Source organism: Musca vetustissima, unplaced genomic scaffold (assembly GCF_032173495.1).
Source record: "Musca vetustissima isolate MV318-11 ecotype Yass unplaced genomic scaffold, APGP_CSIRO_Mvet_v1 utg2492, whole genome shotgun sequence".
NCBI classification, from domain to species: Eukaryota; Metazoa; Arthropoda; class Insecta; order Diptera; family Muscidae; genus Musca; species Musca vetustissima.
The window spans coordinates 1-15894 of NW_026885785.1; the positions used below are offsets into that span (position 1 = coordinate 1).

Genomic DNA, 15894 nt, shown 5'->3' on the forward strand with positions numbered 1-15894 from the left:
CCCCAAATAAATTTATGGGTCGCATAAAATTTTAAGTATTTAAGGTCTAAGTACTTTCTTAAGTAAATGAGTCAGAGAATAGATGGCTTCTTTCTGACAATTTTCAGAATGACTTGATTTTACAAAATAAACCGCGAATTTAGAAATTTTGAAATTAATTATTTCAATTTATATTAATTATTTTTTCCGTTTTCTTATTATTTCAGTTATCAAGTCCCCGTGATGGTTGGAAAAATAAAGTATCCGTTTCATATAAACGTGGTGGTGAATATGGCGATCGTGGCACCGGTATCAATGATGTGATACAACGTTGTATATAAAAATATCAAGCTATATTTTTTATCTTATATCTTTGGATTTCATTTTATATAAATACAAAATTGTTAGCGTTTAAGTGTCTCCTCTAAAGAAAATAAATAAATATGTAATTATTTTAATTAAAATGTGAAAAAAAACTAAAAAAACTAAATGAAATAATTTTAAACAAAAAATTGGTTGTCTTATTGGGTCAATGAGAAAATATTCTGTTAAAAATCTCCGCCTTATTGGGTCAATGAGAAAATATTCTTTTAAAAATCTACGCCTTATTGGGTCAATGGGAAAATATTCTTTTAAAAATGTACGCCTTATTGGGACAATGAGAACATATTCTTTTAAAAATGCATTAAAAAATATTCCAAGGTATATTAATTATATCTACCTTGAAATATTCCTAGTATGTTCGGTATAACCTCAAATTTTTCATTCAAAAAATATTTTATATTTTTTAATTTTTCCCTTCCAATTTGGTTTGTTTACCTCTAATGGACACACTTGATTTCTCTGCCGATCAGGACCGCCCCCTTATCGAATATCAATCGGTATCTTCAGAATGTTCCCACGACATTGTCGAACGACCCGAACGTTTACACGAATGGTTGAAGTCGCATGAAATTGAACAGCTGCATGAACGTTTCGTGACAAAACGAAAACTTAGCTATGCCGAGCTGCGTGAAGAGTTGGAATATCTCAACATAACTTTTAATGACCTCGAATATCAGCGGTTATTTTTGAAAATAAATCAAAATCGTGATTTCAAATGCGATTGGAATGAATTTGTATCGTATTTGATATTTGGTTTCCAGGACGATGATCCATCGGGTCAAAAGGAAGCGTTGACATTGCCCATATCATCCCAGCCCATGGTTAGGAAATCGGAACATAAATCTGCGGTATGTTGTATCAGTTTGATGAAGATTTGTTCGGATTTTTTGCTGAATGAGGCGGAGGAGGAGCGATTCGATGAAGAGGAGGCGCAGTTTGGTGCTGGAGATGATGATGATGAGGATTTCGATGAAGAAGCCGAAGAAATGAAACGTAAATTGGCAAGTTTGTCTGTGAATGATACCCCAGAAAATACCGGTGTTTGGATAACGGGTAGTAAGGAGGGTCAAATAAGATTTTGGTCGCCCAATTTGGAACCTTTGCGCAGTGGCATGTCGGAAAGTAGTAAGTTTGGGGACGGGGACAGACCTCGAAAAACACCCTCTAATGCATTTCTGTGATCCCCAGTCCACTTGAAAATGTCCACCTGGATATTGGCCATCCAGGCTTTGTCGGATGTTAGCATTGTCTGTACCTCTTCCACAGAACGGGAATTGCGATTTCATGAAACAGTGGCCTCCACATTTACCTTGCGGATTGTAGTTCGCAGTATGCCCTATGCTGTTTGCTGTATGTCCTACAGCTTCTTTCCGAATGGCAGAACAAATTCTCGCCTAGTTTTGGGCGACTATGGTGGTAATGTTCGCATTTTGGAATTTAATCCCCATTTGAGAGGACCATTCCAGTCGAAGCCTGGAGCGGCGTTGGTAGAAGTTTTCTGGTCGGATATAATTAAGGTAAAGGGAACCTTTGGAGGGTGAGGAGAAGAGGAAATACAATTTGTTCTTTGTTGTAGGGAAAACTTCCACAGTTCATTGTCCACGAATATCCGAATATCCATAGCGAACTTATACAACAGACCTTCTATTCGATGCGTTTGAATTCCCTATTTTCGGCTGCCGAATATCGGAATACGAAAAAATATCGGGGACGATGTCCAGGGCTGATAGTGGCCAATGGGGACGAGAAGACTATTTTTCGGATACCTTTGGTAAGGTGGAGATTTTTTTTAAGAATATCTTTTTCAAGGAGTGGGTTTTTAAAAGAATATTTCTGGTGGACCCGAGGATTAAAAAATATAATTTTTTCCATGATCACCAAGGCGTGGATTTTTTATTGAATATTTTTTCTATGATTCTCAAGGTGTGGGTGTTTTAAAAAATATTTTCCTTCCTAGGGTGTCACCACCTTCTTTGTGGATGAGAAGAACAACATTGTTGTAACCGGTGGCCCGGATACCTTTGTACGAATTTGGGATGTCTATATACCCGGTGAACCTTCGGGAATTTTGACGGGTCATAATGGTGGGATCGTTATGGTATTTGTCCAACCTGATGAAAAGAAGGTTTACAGGTGAGCTATCAGAATTCCAGACCCCATTTTTGGGAATTTGATATTCTTATGTGGATTTCTAGTGTGGACTACCAAAAAATCATCAAAGTTTGGGATTTAACGGAACATGTGCTGTTGCAGACCTATGGTGATTTGGTACGCCTAATACCTGGGGAAACAAATTTGGCCTATTACTATCACCCCCATATGCGAGTTCTCCTGGTGGGCGGTCGCAAATTGGTCGCCTTGAAATGCAACCCTCGGGTGCGGGTGGATCTGACAGATGGCAATACTCATGCTGCTCCGGTCTCGGTGGTTTTATATAATCGGCTGTTTCGAAATGTTGTCACCTGCGGTTTGGATAGTTATATCATTGTTTGGGATCCATGGACCGGTCGTAGGAAAATTATTATGAAAAATTGTCATACCAAGCAAATGTACGGAGAGAATATTGATATCGAAATTACAGCAGCCTGCTTTGATCCACTGGAACAATTTTTGCTGACCGGAGCTCGAGATGGTTCGCTGAAAATATGGAATTATAATAATGCGGTGTGTATTCGGAATATGAGTATTCGAGCGGAACATGAAGTCACTGCAGTGATATGGGTTGTGGAGAGGTAAGGGAGAATTTGATAATAAAGAACTTTTACAACTTTTAAAGAAAGAATTATTTTTTAGAATCCTAGCCGTTGGCTGGGATATGCAGGTAACGGAATTCAATGATGCCGAGGGTCGTGAGTATGGTGATGCCAAAAAATGGCCCATGTTCCATACGGATGACATCACCTGTGCTGATGTAAAGCTAGGAGAAGGTGTCATAACTGCCACCTATTCGGGTGAATTGATATTTTGGAAGTTGGAAACAGGTCAACCATATCGGCGCTACAATGTTGCCACACCTGATAAATTTATCGAACTAAAATATCATCGCCCAGAGGACGAAGATGACGAGGATGAAAATGCGGAAGAGTTGAGACGTGCTAGTGAACGTAGAAGACAATCGTATCATGTCAGTATATCGCGTTATGTTCGTAAATCCATATCGGATCGGATCAGAGAATTGGAAAAGAAACAAACGAAAAGGGAACGATTTAAGGGTCGCCGCCTTAAGGAGGCCGATGAGGGTGAGGCTATCAGCTTGGAGGAGCAGCATAGTGAGCGAAGTGAGTCGCTACCCATGTCGGTGCAGGCGGTGTTATTTTTACAAACCCGGCCCATGAATCGGGAACATGGTGAGGAATGAGGAACTATTTCGAAGGGTAATAAATGATGTCTGCTCATTGATTTCTTTTAGGTAGTGTATTTGTCTCTCTGGAAACGGGTGTAATACAAATCTATTCTCATCATCATCATGGCGGCTATTTGGATCAATTTAATGCCATTCATAAGACGGGAGATTGTGTCCTGGCCATGGCTACAGATCGCAAGAATCGTTATTTGTTTAACGGAACTGCATTTGGTTATATCAAGATATGGTATATTGAGAATTTTGGGTGAGTTTGCGGATTCTATTAATGAGTAAAGTCGTGGCATGTATAATTCCTACACCATGGAGATTTAGGATTATGTCCTAGGACCCTTGCTTCGAAACGGATTTTTTTTTTTGGTATTCTTGCCGCCCTTGGTAGGTGTCCACGTTGACGTAACCGGCGTATACAAAGCAGTTTGGCGAATTTCAAGCGACCTTCTCCGTGGTCTCTTCGCGGCTAGTTGCTACTCATCCGAAGACCGCATCCTCTTCAATGCCACTGGTTATGTTTGAGGTTCCCGTTTCATCGCGAACAATTCCTGCTTCGCGTTCCCCATTTTGGGTGGTATGACGACATGTTTACTACTTTGAAGCTGGGATAGGTTCAAAGGGAGTCATGATCGTCAAAAGAATTTATTTTCGTTGTGGAATTTTTAATAGAGAGAAAAACGATATGTTAGGACTGTTGGCAGAGGGTTTTCTATTATAGGAACTCGGACGATGTTTATTGCACGTAGGTTGGAGTCACATTAAGCCCGACGAGGTTGGATAGATCGTAGGTTGGAGTCAGTACGAAGGATAGTGACGGCAACCGGTTGGCAGCATCTTGGCACAGCGGCAACCCGATGAACGGTGACGGAACGCAAAAGCTTTGTAGCAGCCCGATGAACGGTGAAGATACGCAGATGTAGGCGGCAGCTTGGCATAGCGGCTGCCCGATGAATAGTGGCGGTAACTGGAGATATGAGGCAGCTTGACATAGTGACAGCCCGATGAATGGTGACGACACACAGATGGTTGGCGGCAGCCCGACGAAGGTTTGCATCAGCTTGACACATCAGCAACCCGATAAACGATACCGGAGATAGGCGGCAACTTGGAACAGCGGCTGCCAGATGAATGGTGACGGCACCTGGAGATATGATGAATGATGACGGCATACAGAAGGTTGGCGGCAACTGGCAAGGCAGCAGCTCGATGTACGGTGATGGCAGCCGGAGGTAGGAGGCAGCATTGACACAGAGACAGCCTAATGTTTCGTCTCAAAGCAAAGGGCTCGTTTTTCAAACTCTCTTTACCTAGACGACAGCGATGATGACCCCAATTGACTAAATAGTAAGCACTTCACTGGTAGCTGAGGACTCGCCTTGCAATCCCACTCGACTATTCTGCAGCTACCACACTGGTGGTCGAGGGCTCGTTCGCTCACCACTCTACAGTCATCTCTGGAAAACTGTTCCGATTATCACTTGGTGGTTGGCTGTTAACCCGAGCCGGCTTATTATATTTTTCAACGGAGTAAGAATTTTTAATGTAGACCGTTTTCAACACTGTAACTGCAGATTAGATTCTTGTCTTACCACCAAGAAATCTTTTGATTATTAGTTTAATCTAAATACGTTGAAACCTCAGATTTTAAATTAATTTGAATGAATATTAAGTTTGTGCCCAAAAATTAGTGTCGGCGAATTTTGGGCGTTACAGTCGTTTTTTGGGTTTGTCTAACAGCTGTCGTACCGTCATAAGCCTGGTTCGGGGTTTTCTGAAGGCCTTTTACGGATTCTTCTTCTAACCGACTAAGATAGATCCTTGTCTTCTCTCATAGATGTCGCCAATGATTTCTCATTCCGTCATCATTCCGTGACCCCTCGAATGTCCTGATTGATAAGAAGTCCTTGACATAATTTTCCCAGTCGTGCTCGGGCATCTCCAGAGTTGCCTCCTCCGCTGGAGGGTTACTTTACACGTTACGGATACGAATTCTTCTTCTCCAATAGTTTAATGAGAACTTAAATTTAAGATCCCTCTTGATCTGAAGGAATTTCTTGTCGATAATCATGTTCCTATTCCGCTCGATGAACCGGTTGGCAAAGTTAATTGCTCTCCGGTAATTCTTATGGTCGGAGACTTCCTTAGCAGTGACACCTATAGTGGTTGCCTTTCTTGATGAGCCATTCATTTCTTCAAGGAGGAGGAGGAGGAGGAAAACTCAGCCTCGTAACCATCAATTTCCAACGATCCATGAAGTTAGCGCTTTCATCTTCGCTGAGATTCACTTTTTTCAAAGCACAATTTTTTCAACGACCATCCCCATAGCCTTTGAGAAATATGTCATCGAAGGACCATCCTCCCATAACCATGAAAACTATTTTTAATAACTTAACCCTTTAACCCTTGTTAACCCTTTATGTAGCGTACCCAAGAAACTGAAACGTTGTTACCCCGCCGACGGGGTAACAACGATTTATCTGTATTAGTTGTTGCTGTTATTGTAAGCTTTTGGTGGGTGGAATATCCTGTCACGAAATATGAAGATAAATGATAACACGAACTAATATGAAATTCCGCAAAAAGTAGAACTTATTAAAATTATGTTTGCATGACATTTATGACTACGACTATTTTCCGAGGGGTTGGACAAACTTTGACAAAATTGACAAACAATTCCATAAGAAAAACCAGTAAGGAAAGTAGTAAAGTCGGGCTGGGCCGACTATATGATACCCTTCACCACTTTGGGTATATTCTACATATGTATCCCAACAGACGACGCGATTTTGTTATATATCTATATCTGAACCGATTTCAGGGAAAATTGCCAGAGACTAATTTATATTACTTCAGTACGTTGTGTCATTCGGCCTTGCTATGGATCTTTTCACGCAGCTTAGCAACATCATTTTAGACTTAATTCAGTACCTCAGTAGTGTTGGCGGTTTATTTGGGATACCATTTGTATTTTGTTTTTATAAAAAACAACTATCTATTAGTGGGGAATGTATGGCATTGATTGCCGAGGGGTAAGGCAGGGAAGACTATAGTTTCGGATCACGCCACTGATCCTCATAAGTTCCCTTAGTTTTTTGTTGGGATATTCTCCCCAGAAGCTATTGCTTCTATACAAAAAACCTTTCAAACCCAAATGTCTCTTGTAACAAAGCGAAGTTCTTAGCTGACCTACGTACCCTATACCAAAATTCGTGCAAATCGAAAGATATATAGGGACTTTGGTGCACCAATTACATAAAATCGGACGAAAATATATATGGGAGCTATATCTAAATCTGAACCGATTTTCACGAAACTTTGTATACATCATTCTAGACTTAATTCAGTACGCTATGCCAAAATTCGTGCAAATGAAAAGATTTCCAGGGACTTTGGTGCACCAATTACCTACAATCGGGCAAAAATATATATGGGAGCTATATCTAAATCTGAACCGATTTTCATGAAACTTAGCACAAATTATTATAGACCCAAATGCCAGTACGCTATGCCCAATTTCGTACAAATCGAAAGATATATAGGGTCTTTGGTATACCAATTACCTTAAATCGGACGAAGATATATATGGGAGCTATATCTAAATCTGAACCGATTTTCACGAAACTTTGCACACATCATTCTAGACCTAATTCATTACGCTGTGTCAAATTTCGTGCAAATCGAAAGATATATAGGGGCTTTGGTACACAATTTACCTTAAATCGGACGAAGATATTTATGGGAGCTATATCTAAATCTGAACCGATTTTCACGAAATTTGTCAAACATCATTCTAGACCTTATTCATTACGCTGTGCCAAACTTCATGCAAATCGAAAGATATATAGGGGCTTTGGTACACAATTTACCTTAAATCGGACGAAGATATATATGGGAGCTATATCTAAATCTGAACCGATTTTCACGAAACTTTGCACACATCATTCTAGACCTTATTCATTACGCTGTGCCAAATTTCATGCAAATCGAAAGATATATAGGGGCTTTGGTACACAATTTACCTTAAATCGGACGAAGATATATATGGGAGCTATATCTAAATCAGCACCGATTTTCACGAAACTTTGCACACATCATTCTAGACCTAATTCATTACGCTGTGCCAAATGTCGTGCAAATCGAAAGATATATAGGGGCTTTGGTACACAATTTACCTTAAATCGGACGAAGATATATATGGGAGCTATATCTAAATCTGAACCGATTTTCACGAAACTTTGCACACACCATTCTAGACCTAATTCATTACGCTGTGCCAAATTTCGTGCAAATCGAAAGATATATAGGGGCTTTGGTACACAATTTACCTTAAATCGGACGAAGATATTTATGGGAGCTATATCTAAATCTGAACCGATTTTCACGAAACTTTGCACACATCATTCTAGACCTTATTCATTACGCTGTGCCAAATTTCATGCAAATCGAAAGATATATAGGGGCTTTGGTACACAATTTACCTTAAATCGGACGAAGATATATATGGGAGCTATATCTAAATCTGAACCGATTTTTATGAAATTTTACACACATCATTATAGACCTAATTCATTACGTTGTGCCAAATTTCGTGCAAATCGAAAGATATATAGGGGCTTGGGTACACAATTTACCTTAAATCGGACGAAGATATATATGGGAGCTATATCTAAATCTGAGCCGATTTTTATGAAATTTTACACACATCATTCTAGACCTAATTCATTACGCTGTGCCAAATTTCGTGCAAATCGAAAGATATATAGGGACCGTTTACATTAAATCGGACGAAAATATATATGGGAGCTATATCTAAATCTGAACCGATTTTTCCCAATTTCAACCATGGGTCTATCTCGATTATTTTTGCCTGTTACAAACATATGCACAAAGACATAATAACCTGTACCACAGTGTGGTGAAGGGTATAATGAATTACTTATATAAATTATACACAGGACAACAGAGAAATCCGATTAGAAGGAGCTTACAAAATGTGCCATAAATAATCCACGCCTTGAATAGCTCTATAAAATTATTCTTTAAATAATCCAGGCCTTAAAGAGCTCTATAGAATAGTTATCCTAATAATAGACACATTGAAGACCTCTATAGAATAGTTCTCCTAATAATAGGCACATGGAAGGCCTCTATGAAAGTATTCTTTAAATAATCCACTCCATAAAGAGCTCTATAAAAGTATTCCTTGAATAATCCACCCCTTGAAGAGCTCTATAAAGTTATTCTTTAAATAATCCACTCCATAAAGAGCTCTATAAAAGTATTCTTTAAATAATCCACGCCATGAAGAGCTCTATAAAAGTATTCTTTAAATAATCCACGCCTTGAAGACCTCTATTGTTCTTTAAATAATTCGCGCCTGAAAGTTCTCTATAAAATTCTGCTCAAAATAATCCACTCCTGGAAGCCTTTTAAAAAATTCTCTTCGCTGCCTTACACAAAAATTGTTTCCTTGTAGCCTAGTGTAGTTCTGGTTATTGCCTTCAGGAGCAATCAAATTTTGTTCGGGGGTACCAAATCGTTTACATGTCTACCAGCCCGGAACATGACTTGTCATATTTAATGGCATCTTTATGAATTGTCATTGTGAGCCGCCACCACCCTGCCTTCACACATACACTATCATACCTGTTGACTTATGATTTCCTCCTCCACACTCCTTCCTCCCTCCAGGATACCCGAAAAGGATAAAGTGAAAGTTAACATGCCATTGTTGCGGTTACAATTTATATTTTTGCGAAATGACAGATTTCTAACGAGATCCAAGCGAGCAGTACGCCATCAGACGGAGCCGTTGCTGGTTAGCTCCTACAAGGGGCATCTAAGGGCCATCAATTCAATTGCCTATATAAATCAAACGAAAATATTAATAACGTAAATATGATTTTTATTTAATTAAACAAATTATTGAAATAATAATTACGAAGTTATTTTATTTTAGGGACAGTCACGATTGCTCCTGCCGTCTGTGGTCACTGGGTGGCCGTTATTTGGGTACTTTAGGGTCCCCATTGCCTTGGATGAAATTATCGCCCTTCGAATCAGTTGAAGAGAAATATGAAAAGTTTCGCATGCCACCCGATATACAAAAGGTGGCCAGTTCGACAACCATGAAGGTAGGGGGATATCTGAACCAAAAGAAAAAATAAATCAACTTTCTCTCTCTTTAGGTCATTACCGGTCAACAATTGGACAACTTTCCCATGGCATATCCCAAGGAAAAATCAAATCAAGCAGCTTCCTCCAAAGACCCTAATGGTGATGGTGGTGTGGAGGATGATCAAGATAATATATCTCGTTTATATGGCCAATCGTTGCGTGCTCCCATCTTGGGTAAACATTTCCAGCTGCCAGGACGCAGTGCAGTGGAGCAACGTATCGATTTGGATATAACCGCTTCGTATATTCCTGTTTTTACCCATCTCAAAATTCATGAAGCCAATGAATTGGTTAGACCCTCAACACCTCCAGCTATACGACGAGTGGCTACGGAAAATTATATGGATTTTTATGAACCAAAGATGCCGAGGGAAGGGGATTCAACACAGCGTGATAGTTTAAAGGAGACGGCGTTATTAAAGCCCCGAAGGAGATCAGTGGTCAAGCCTTCTGTGGCCTTTGGGCCAAATGAAGAAAGGGGAGTTGAATGAATTATTTTTTGTTATTGTTTTTGTAAATACATATATTTTGTTGTTGTTATGAAGTGCGGATTTTGAAGCAAAAAATTTTATAGGGGTCTTAAAGAGGTCTTCAAGGCGTGGATTATTTAAAGAAGCATTTATAGAGGTCTTCAAGGCGTGGATTATTTAAAGAAGAATTTTATAGAGGTCTTCAAGGCGTGGATTATCTAAAGAATAATTTTATAGAGATCTTCCAGGCGTGGATTATTTAAAGAAGAATTTTATAGAGGTCTTCAAGGCGTGGATTATTTTAAGAAGAATTTTATAGAGGTCTTCAAGGCGTGGATTATTTAAAGAAGAATTTTATAGAGGTCTTCAAGGGCGGATTATTTAAAGAAGAATTTTATAGAGGTCTTCAAGGGCGGATTATTTAAAGAAGAATTTTATAGAGGTCTTCAAGGGCGGATTATTTAAAGAATTATTTTATAGAGGTCTTCAAGGGTGGATTATTTAAAGAATATTTTTTTTCAAATAGTACAAAATATTTATTAAAAAATGTATATATTATTTACTTCTTACAATAACAAATGCCATAACTTATTTACAACCTATTGCACAGTTCATATAGTCGAACAATAAAAGTGCCGCGGTATGGGGCAGTAGGCGGGTCCAGTTATTTAAATGAAACATGTACGATGGCAATGCCACATTGGTCAGTTCACAGCGATGGGCTTCAATGATTTTCTCTGCCACATATTTGGGATCCAACATGGCCAGCACTGAGGGAAATCTAGAATTGAGACTTTCACAGAGGCCCGTGTCCACGGCATAGGGATAAATGGCGGTGAATTTTATCTGAAAAGGAACCAGAATAAGAACAAATAGAAATTATTTTGGTAGGATTATTAGGAGTTTCTTCTTACCAAATTCTTATATGGTCCCAAATGCATTTCATTGTGCAGAGCCTCCATCATACCGCGTACAGCAAATTTCGAGGCACAATATGGCACCAAATTGGGCATACCAACGACACCGCACATCGATGAGATGGCAATAATGTGGCCGCGATTTTGTTGCTTCATCTGGGGTAAGAATGCTTCCAATGTCCAGAAATGGGCAAATACATTGATGTCGAAGGTACGCCGTATCTCTTCAGGGGTTTGTTTTTCCAATGGTTTTGTTGGCATAATACCGGCATTATTTATCAGCACCGATACCGGACCGATATCACGTTTAATTTTGTCGGCCAAATTTAAAATGGCTTCACGATCAGTTACATCACAGCTGGAGGGAGAGGGAAGAGACAAAAATAATATTATATAGGCCTACAGTCGTGACTTATTTAGAGAATAATTTTATAGAGGTTGGTTTATTTAAAGAATAGTTTTATAGAGGCCTTCTAGGCGTGAAATATTTAGAGATGTATTTTAAAGAGGTTTTATACGTGTAAAATATTTAAGGAATAATTTTAGAAAGGTCTTCCGGACGTGGATTATTTAAGGACGAATTTTATTGAGGTCCTTCAGGCGTGGATTTTTTAAAGAAGAATTGCCTAGAGGTCTTTTAGGCGTGGAGTATGTAAAGAAGAATTGTTTAGAGGTCTTCTAAGCGTGGATTATTAAAGAAGAATTGTTTAGAGGTCTTCTAGGCGCGGATTATTTAAAGAAGAATTGTTTAGAGGTCTTCTAGGCGTGGATTATTTAAAGAAGCATTTGTTATGGGTCTTCCAGGCGTGGATTATTTTAAGAAGAAATTTCTAAAGGTCTTCTAGGCGTGGGTTATTATAGAAGAATTTGTTATGGGTCTTCCAGGCGTGGATTATTTAAAGAAGCATTTGTTATGGGTCTTCCAGGCGTGGATTATTTAAAGAAGCATTTGTTATGGGTCTTCCAGGCGTGGATTATTTAAAGAAGCATTTGTTATGGGTCTTACAGGCGTGGATTATTTAAAGAAGCATTTGTTATGGGTCTTCCAGGCGTGGATTATTTAAAGAAGCATTTGTTATGGGTCTTCCAGGCGTGGATTATTTAAAGAAGAATTTGTTATGGGTCTTCCAGGCGTGGATTATTTAAAGAAGAAATTTCTAAAGGCCTTCTAGGCGTGGATTATTTAAAGAAGAATTTGTTATGGGTCTTCCAGGCGTGGATTATTTAAAGAAGAAATTTCTAAAGGCCTTCTAGGCGTGGATTATTTAAAGAAGAAATTTCTAAAGGCCTTCTAGGCGTGGATTATTTAAAGAAGAAATTTCTAAAGGCCTTCTAGGCGTGGATTATTTAAAGAAGAAATTTCTAAAGGCCTTCTAGGCGTGGATTATTTAAAGAAGAAATTTCTAAAGGCCTTCTAGGCGTGGATTATTTAAAGAAGAAATTTCTAAAGGCCTTCTAGGCGTGGATTATTTAAAGAAGAAATTTCTAAAGGCCTTCTAGGCGTGGATTATTTAAAGAAGAAATTTCTAAAGGCCTTCTAGGCGTGGATTATTTAAAGAAGAATTTGTTATGGGTCTTCCAGGCGTGGATTATTTAAAGAAGAAATTTCTAAAGGCCTTCTAGGCGTGGATTATTTAAAGAAGAAATTTCTAAAGGCCTTCTAGGCGTGGATTATTTAAAGAAGAAATTTCTAAAGGCCTTCTAGGCGTGGATTATTTAAAGAAGAAATTTCTAAAGGCCTTCTAGGCGTGGATTATTTAAAGAAGAAATTTCAAAAGGCCTTCTAGGCGTGGATTATTTAAAGAAGAAATTTCTAAAGGCCTTCCAGGCGTGGATTATTTAAACAAGAAATTTCTAAAGGCCTTCTAGGCGTGGATTATTTAAACAAGAAATTTCTAAAGGCCTTCTAGGCGTGGATTATTTAAAGAAGAAATTTCTAAAGGCCTTCTAGGCGTGGATTATTTAAAGAAGAAATTTCTAAAGGCCTCCTAGGCGTGGATTATTTAAAGAAGAAATTTCTAAAGGCCTTCTAGGCGAGGATTATTTAAAGAAGAAATTTCTAAAGGCCTTCTAGGCGTGGATTATTTAAAGAAGAAATTTCTAAAGGCCTTCTAGGCGTGGATTATTTAAAGAAGAAATTTCTAAAGGCCTTCTAGGCGTGGATTATTTAAAGAAGAAATTTCTAAAGGCCTTCTAGGCGAGGATTATTTAAAGAAGAAATTTCTAAAGGCCTTCTAGGCGTGGATTATTTAAAGAAGAAATTTCTAAAGGCCTTCTAGGCGTAGATTATTTAAAGAAGAAATTTCTAAAGGCCTTCTAGGCGAGGATTATTTAAAGAAGAAATTTCTAAAGGCCTTCTAGGCGTGGATTATTTAAAGAAGAAATTTCTAAAGGCCTTCTAGGCGTGGATTATTTAAAGAAAAAATTTCTAAAGGCCTTCTAGGCGAGGATTATTTAAAGAAGAAATTTCTAAAGGCCTTCTAGGCGTGGATTATTTAAAGAAGAAATTTCTAAAGGCCTTCTAGGCGTGGATTATTTAAAGAAGAAATTTCTAAAGGCCTTCTAGGCGTGGATTATTTAAAGAAGAAATTTCTAAAGGCCTTCTAGGCGTGGATTATTTAAAGAAGAAATTTCTAAAGGCCTTCTAGGCGTGGATTATTTAAAGAAGAAATTTCTAAAGGCCTTCTAGGCGTGGATTATTTAAAGAAGAAATTTCTAAAGGCCTTCTAGGCGTGGATTATTTAAAGAAGAATTTGTTATGGGTCTTCCAGGCGTGGACTATTTATTTTTGATGGCGGGCATGATAACTCCTCACTGGAACATCGGAATCCGAATATTCCAACGGTGTTAGAAAGAGTATGAACTAGAATTATTGATTTCGCTCTAAAATTAACAAAATGGCGGACCTTTGATTTGCCGATTTTTTTACCAAAACCCGAGTTAAAAAATAAGGAAGATCTTCACCGATTGGCTTTATCCTAGTTTATACGATAGCTATACACTCAGAGAGAAACGTGTAAAAATTTGCCATTCGCAAAAGAGAAAAACGCGTTTAAAGTTTGAGAAGCCCTTTACCCGCCACTTGATGCTGACACAATAAATCGACTATATTTTCAAAAGTTCTTGAAATTTTTACTTGCAATTTTGTAGGGACATTCTTGAATTAGTGTAGATTCGAATTAAATAAAAAAAAATTTTTGAACCCGAGTATGGGGGGTCCCCTTAAAAAAGAAATTTCTAAAGGCCTTCTAGGCGTGGATTGTTTAAAGAAAAAATTTTTAAAGGCCTTCTAGGCTTGGATTATTTAAAGAAGAAATTTATAGTGGCCTTCTAGGCGTGGATTATTTAAAGAAGAAATTTCCTAAGGCCTTCTAGGCGTGGATTATTTAAAGAAGAAATTTCTAAAAGCCTTGTAGTCGTGGATTATTTAAAGAAGAAATTTCTAAAAGCCTTGTAGTCGTGGATTATTTAAAGAAAAAAAATCTAAAATCCTTTTAGGCGTGGATTATTTAAAGAATAATTTTATAGAGGTCTTCTAGGCGGGGTTTATTTAAAGAAATACTCACATGTAACTGTGGACCACTCCCCTATTGAGGGCTTTGGCCTTCTTCATTGTCTCCTCATTGTTTTTCTCATTGATATCAACACATATGACCGTACTGTGTTGGCTAACATATTGCATTGTCAGTTCACGACCTATACCATGTCCTGAGCCGGTAATCTGAAATAAATGATAATTTTCAATCCAATCGACTTGGGAGGTTACATTAGAAAGCTTCGGAACTTACCAATACAATTTCACCACTAATATCCTTCGGCTCTCGACCAACTATTTTCTCCACCCCAGCCTTAAATATTTCCAATGTCATCTGAACGATCAGTACAATAAAATCGAAAACATCTTGAATAATATCAAAGATACGTTTTAATAGCGGATTTGTTCTGAAAAATATAAAAAAATGTGTTTATTAATAACCTGATTTCATTGAAATTACAGTCACTTAGTAGAAATTATTGGGGTCAGCCCCAATAATAGTGCCATTTTTTTCAATATCTAACCTCTAAATCAGTTATTTAAATGCAACTAAGTTGTCGGATTTATTGATGTGATAATTCAAGGTGTAAATTTTTATGCAAATTAATAATGTTCGACTTACCCTCCTGGCTTAATAACTTGATCGGCCATAATTTAAATAATTGTGTTTTTTTGGTAAAAAAAATTTAACACCACTGGCTAGTTGTTTTTCTTATCAGTTTTTTTTTGCCTCTGGATTTGTAAAGCTTCCTTTCCTTCCAAACGCGAAAAAAAACAAACACTTCCGCTCGACGAATACTGGTCAACTGAAATACTGCCACAACCAATAGTGCCACTGCCACACTCTTTCTATCTATCCTCTGCAATAAAAAATTAAAGAAAGAAAAAGAAAATAACCAAAAGGAAAAATAAAAATTAAAACAAAACAAAGCGATTTTTATCTTCAACAAATAGCCAAAGGGGAGGGTAATGATGACGATGAGGAAAAAAGCGAAAACCGCGTTGCACGTTGCAAGCAAAACTAGTTCTACTTGCACTTTCGTTTGCCACACAAATTGCAATTGCTGTTAGATGTGG

General features: G+C 38.1%; 2 protein-coding genes across 2 annotated transcripts; one reads left to right on the top strand and one right to left on the bottom strand.

Moving 5' to 3' along the window:
* Nucleotides 1-803: 803 nt before the first annotated feature.
* Nucleotides 804-10386, top strand: LOC133333023 (WD repeat-containing protein on Y chromosome-like). Its single transcript, XM_061541359.1, has 12 exons — nt 804-1294; nt 1370-1488; nt 1552-1880; nt 1940-2134; nt 2321-2496; nt 2559-3095; nt 3157-3431; nt 3468-3710; nt 3773-3971; nt 9410-9610; nt 9678-9852; nt 9907-10386. The coding sequence occupies exons 1-12, from the start codon at nt 804-806 to the stop codon at nt 10384-10386; spliced, it is 3420 nt and encodes a 1139-aa protein (XP_061397343.1).
* A 567-nt stretch (nt 10387-10953) lies between these two features.
* Nucleotides 10954-15468, bottom strand: LOC133333025 (epidermal retinol dehydrogenase 2-like). The gene is made up of 5 exons (XM_061541360.1): nt 15440-15468; nt 15071-15224; nt 14849-15003; nt 11280-11640; nt 10954-11211 (listed from the first exon to the last, which is right to left on the bottom strand). The coding sequence occupies exons 1-5, from the start codon at nt 15466-15468 to the stop codon at nt 10954-10956; spliced, it is 957 nt and encodes a 318-aa protein (XP_061397344.1).
* Between the last annotated feature and the right edge of the window lie 426 nt (nt 15469-15894).

Coding starts and splice junctions, on each gene's coding strand:
- LOC133333023 (XM_061541359.1), top strand. CDS start 804: ATGGACACACTTGATTTCTCTGCCGATCAGGACCGCCCCCTTATCGAA. Junction 1,295..1,369: donor CGATTCGATGAAGAGGAGGC/GCAGTTTGGTGC, acceptor TAAATTGGCAAG/TTTGTCTGTGAATGATACCC. Junction 2,497..2,558: donor GATGAAAAGAAGGTTTACAG/GTGAGCTATCAG, acceptor GTGGATTTCTAG/TGTGGACTACCAAAAAATCA.
- LOC133333025 (XM_061541360.1), bottom strand. CDS start 15,468: ATGGCCGATCAAGTTATTAAGCCAGGAGG. Junction 15,225..15,439: donor CAAGTTATTAAGCCAGGAGG/GTAAGTCGAACA, acceptor TATATTTTTCAG/AACAAATCCGCTATTAAAAC. Junction 15,004..15,070: donor TTAGTGGTGAAATTGTATTG/GTAAGTTCCGAA, acceptor CATTTATTTCAG/ATTACCGGCTCAGGACATGG.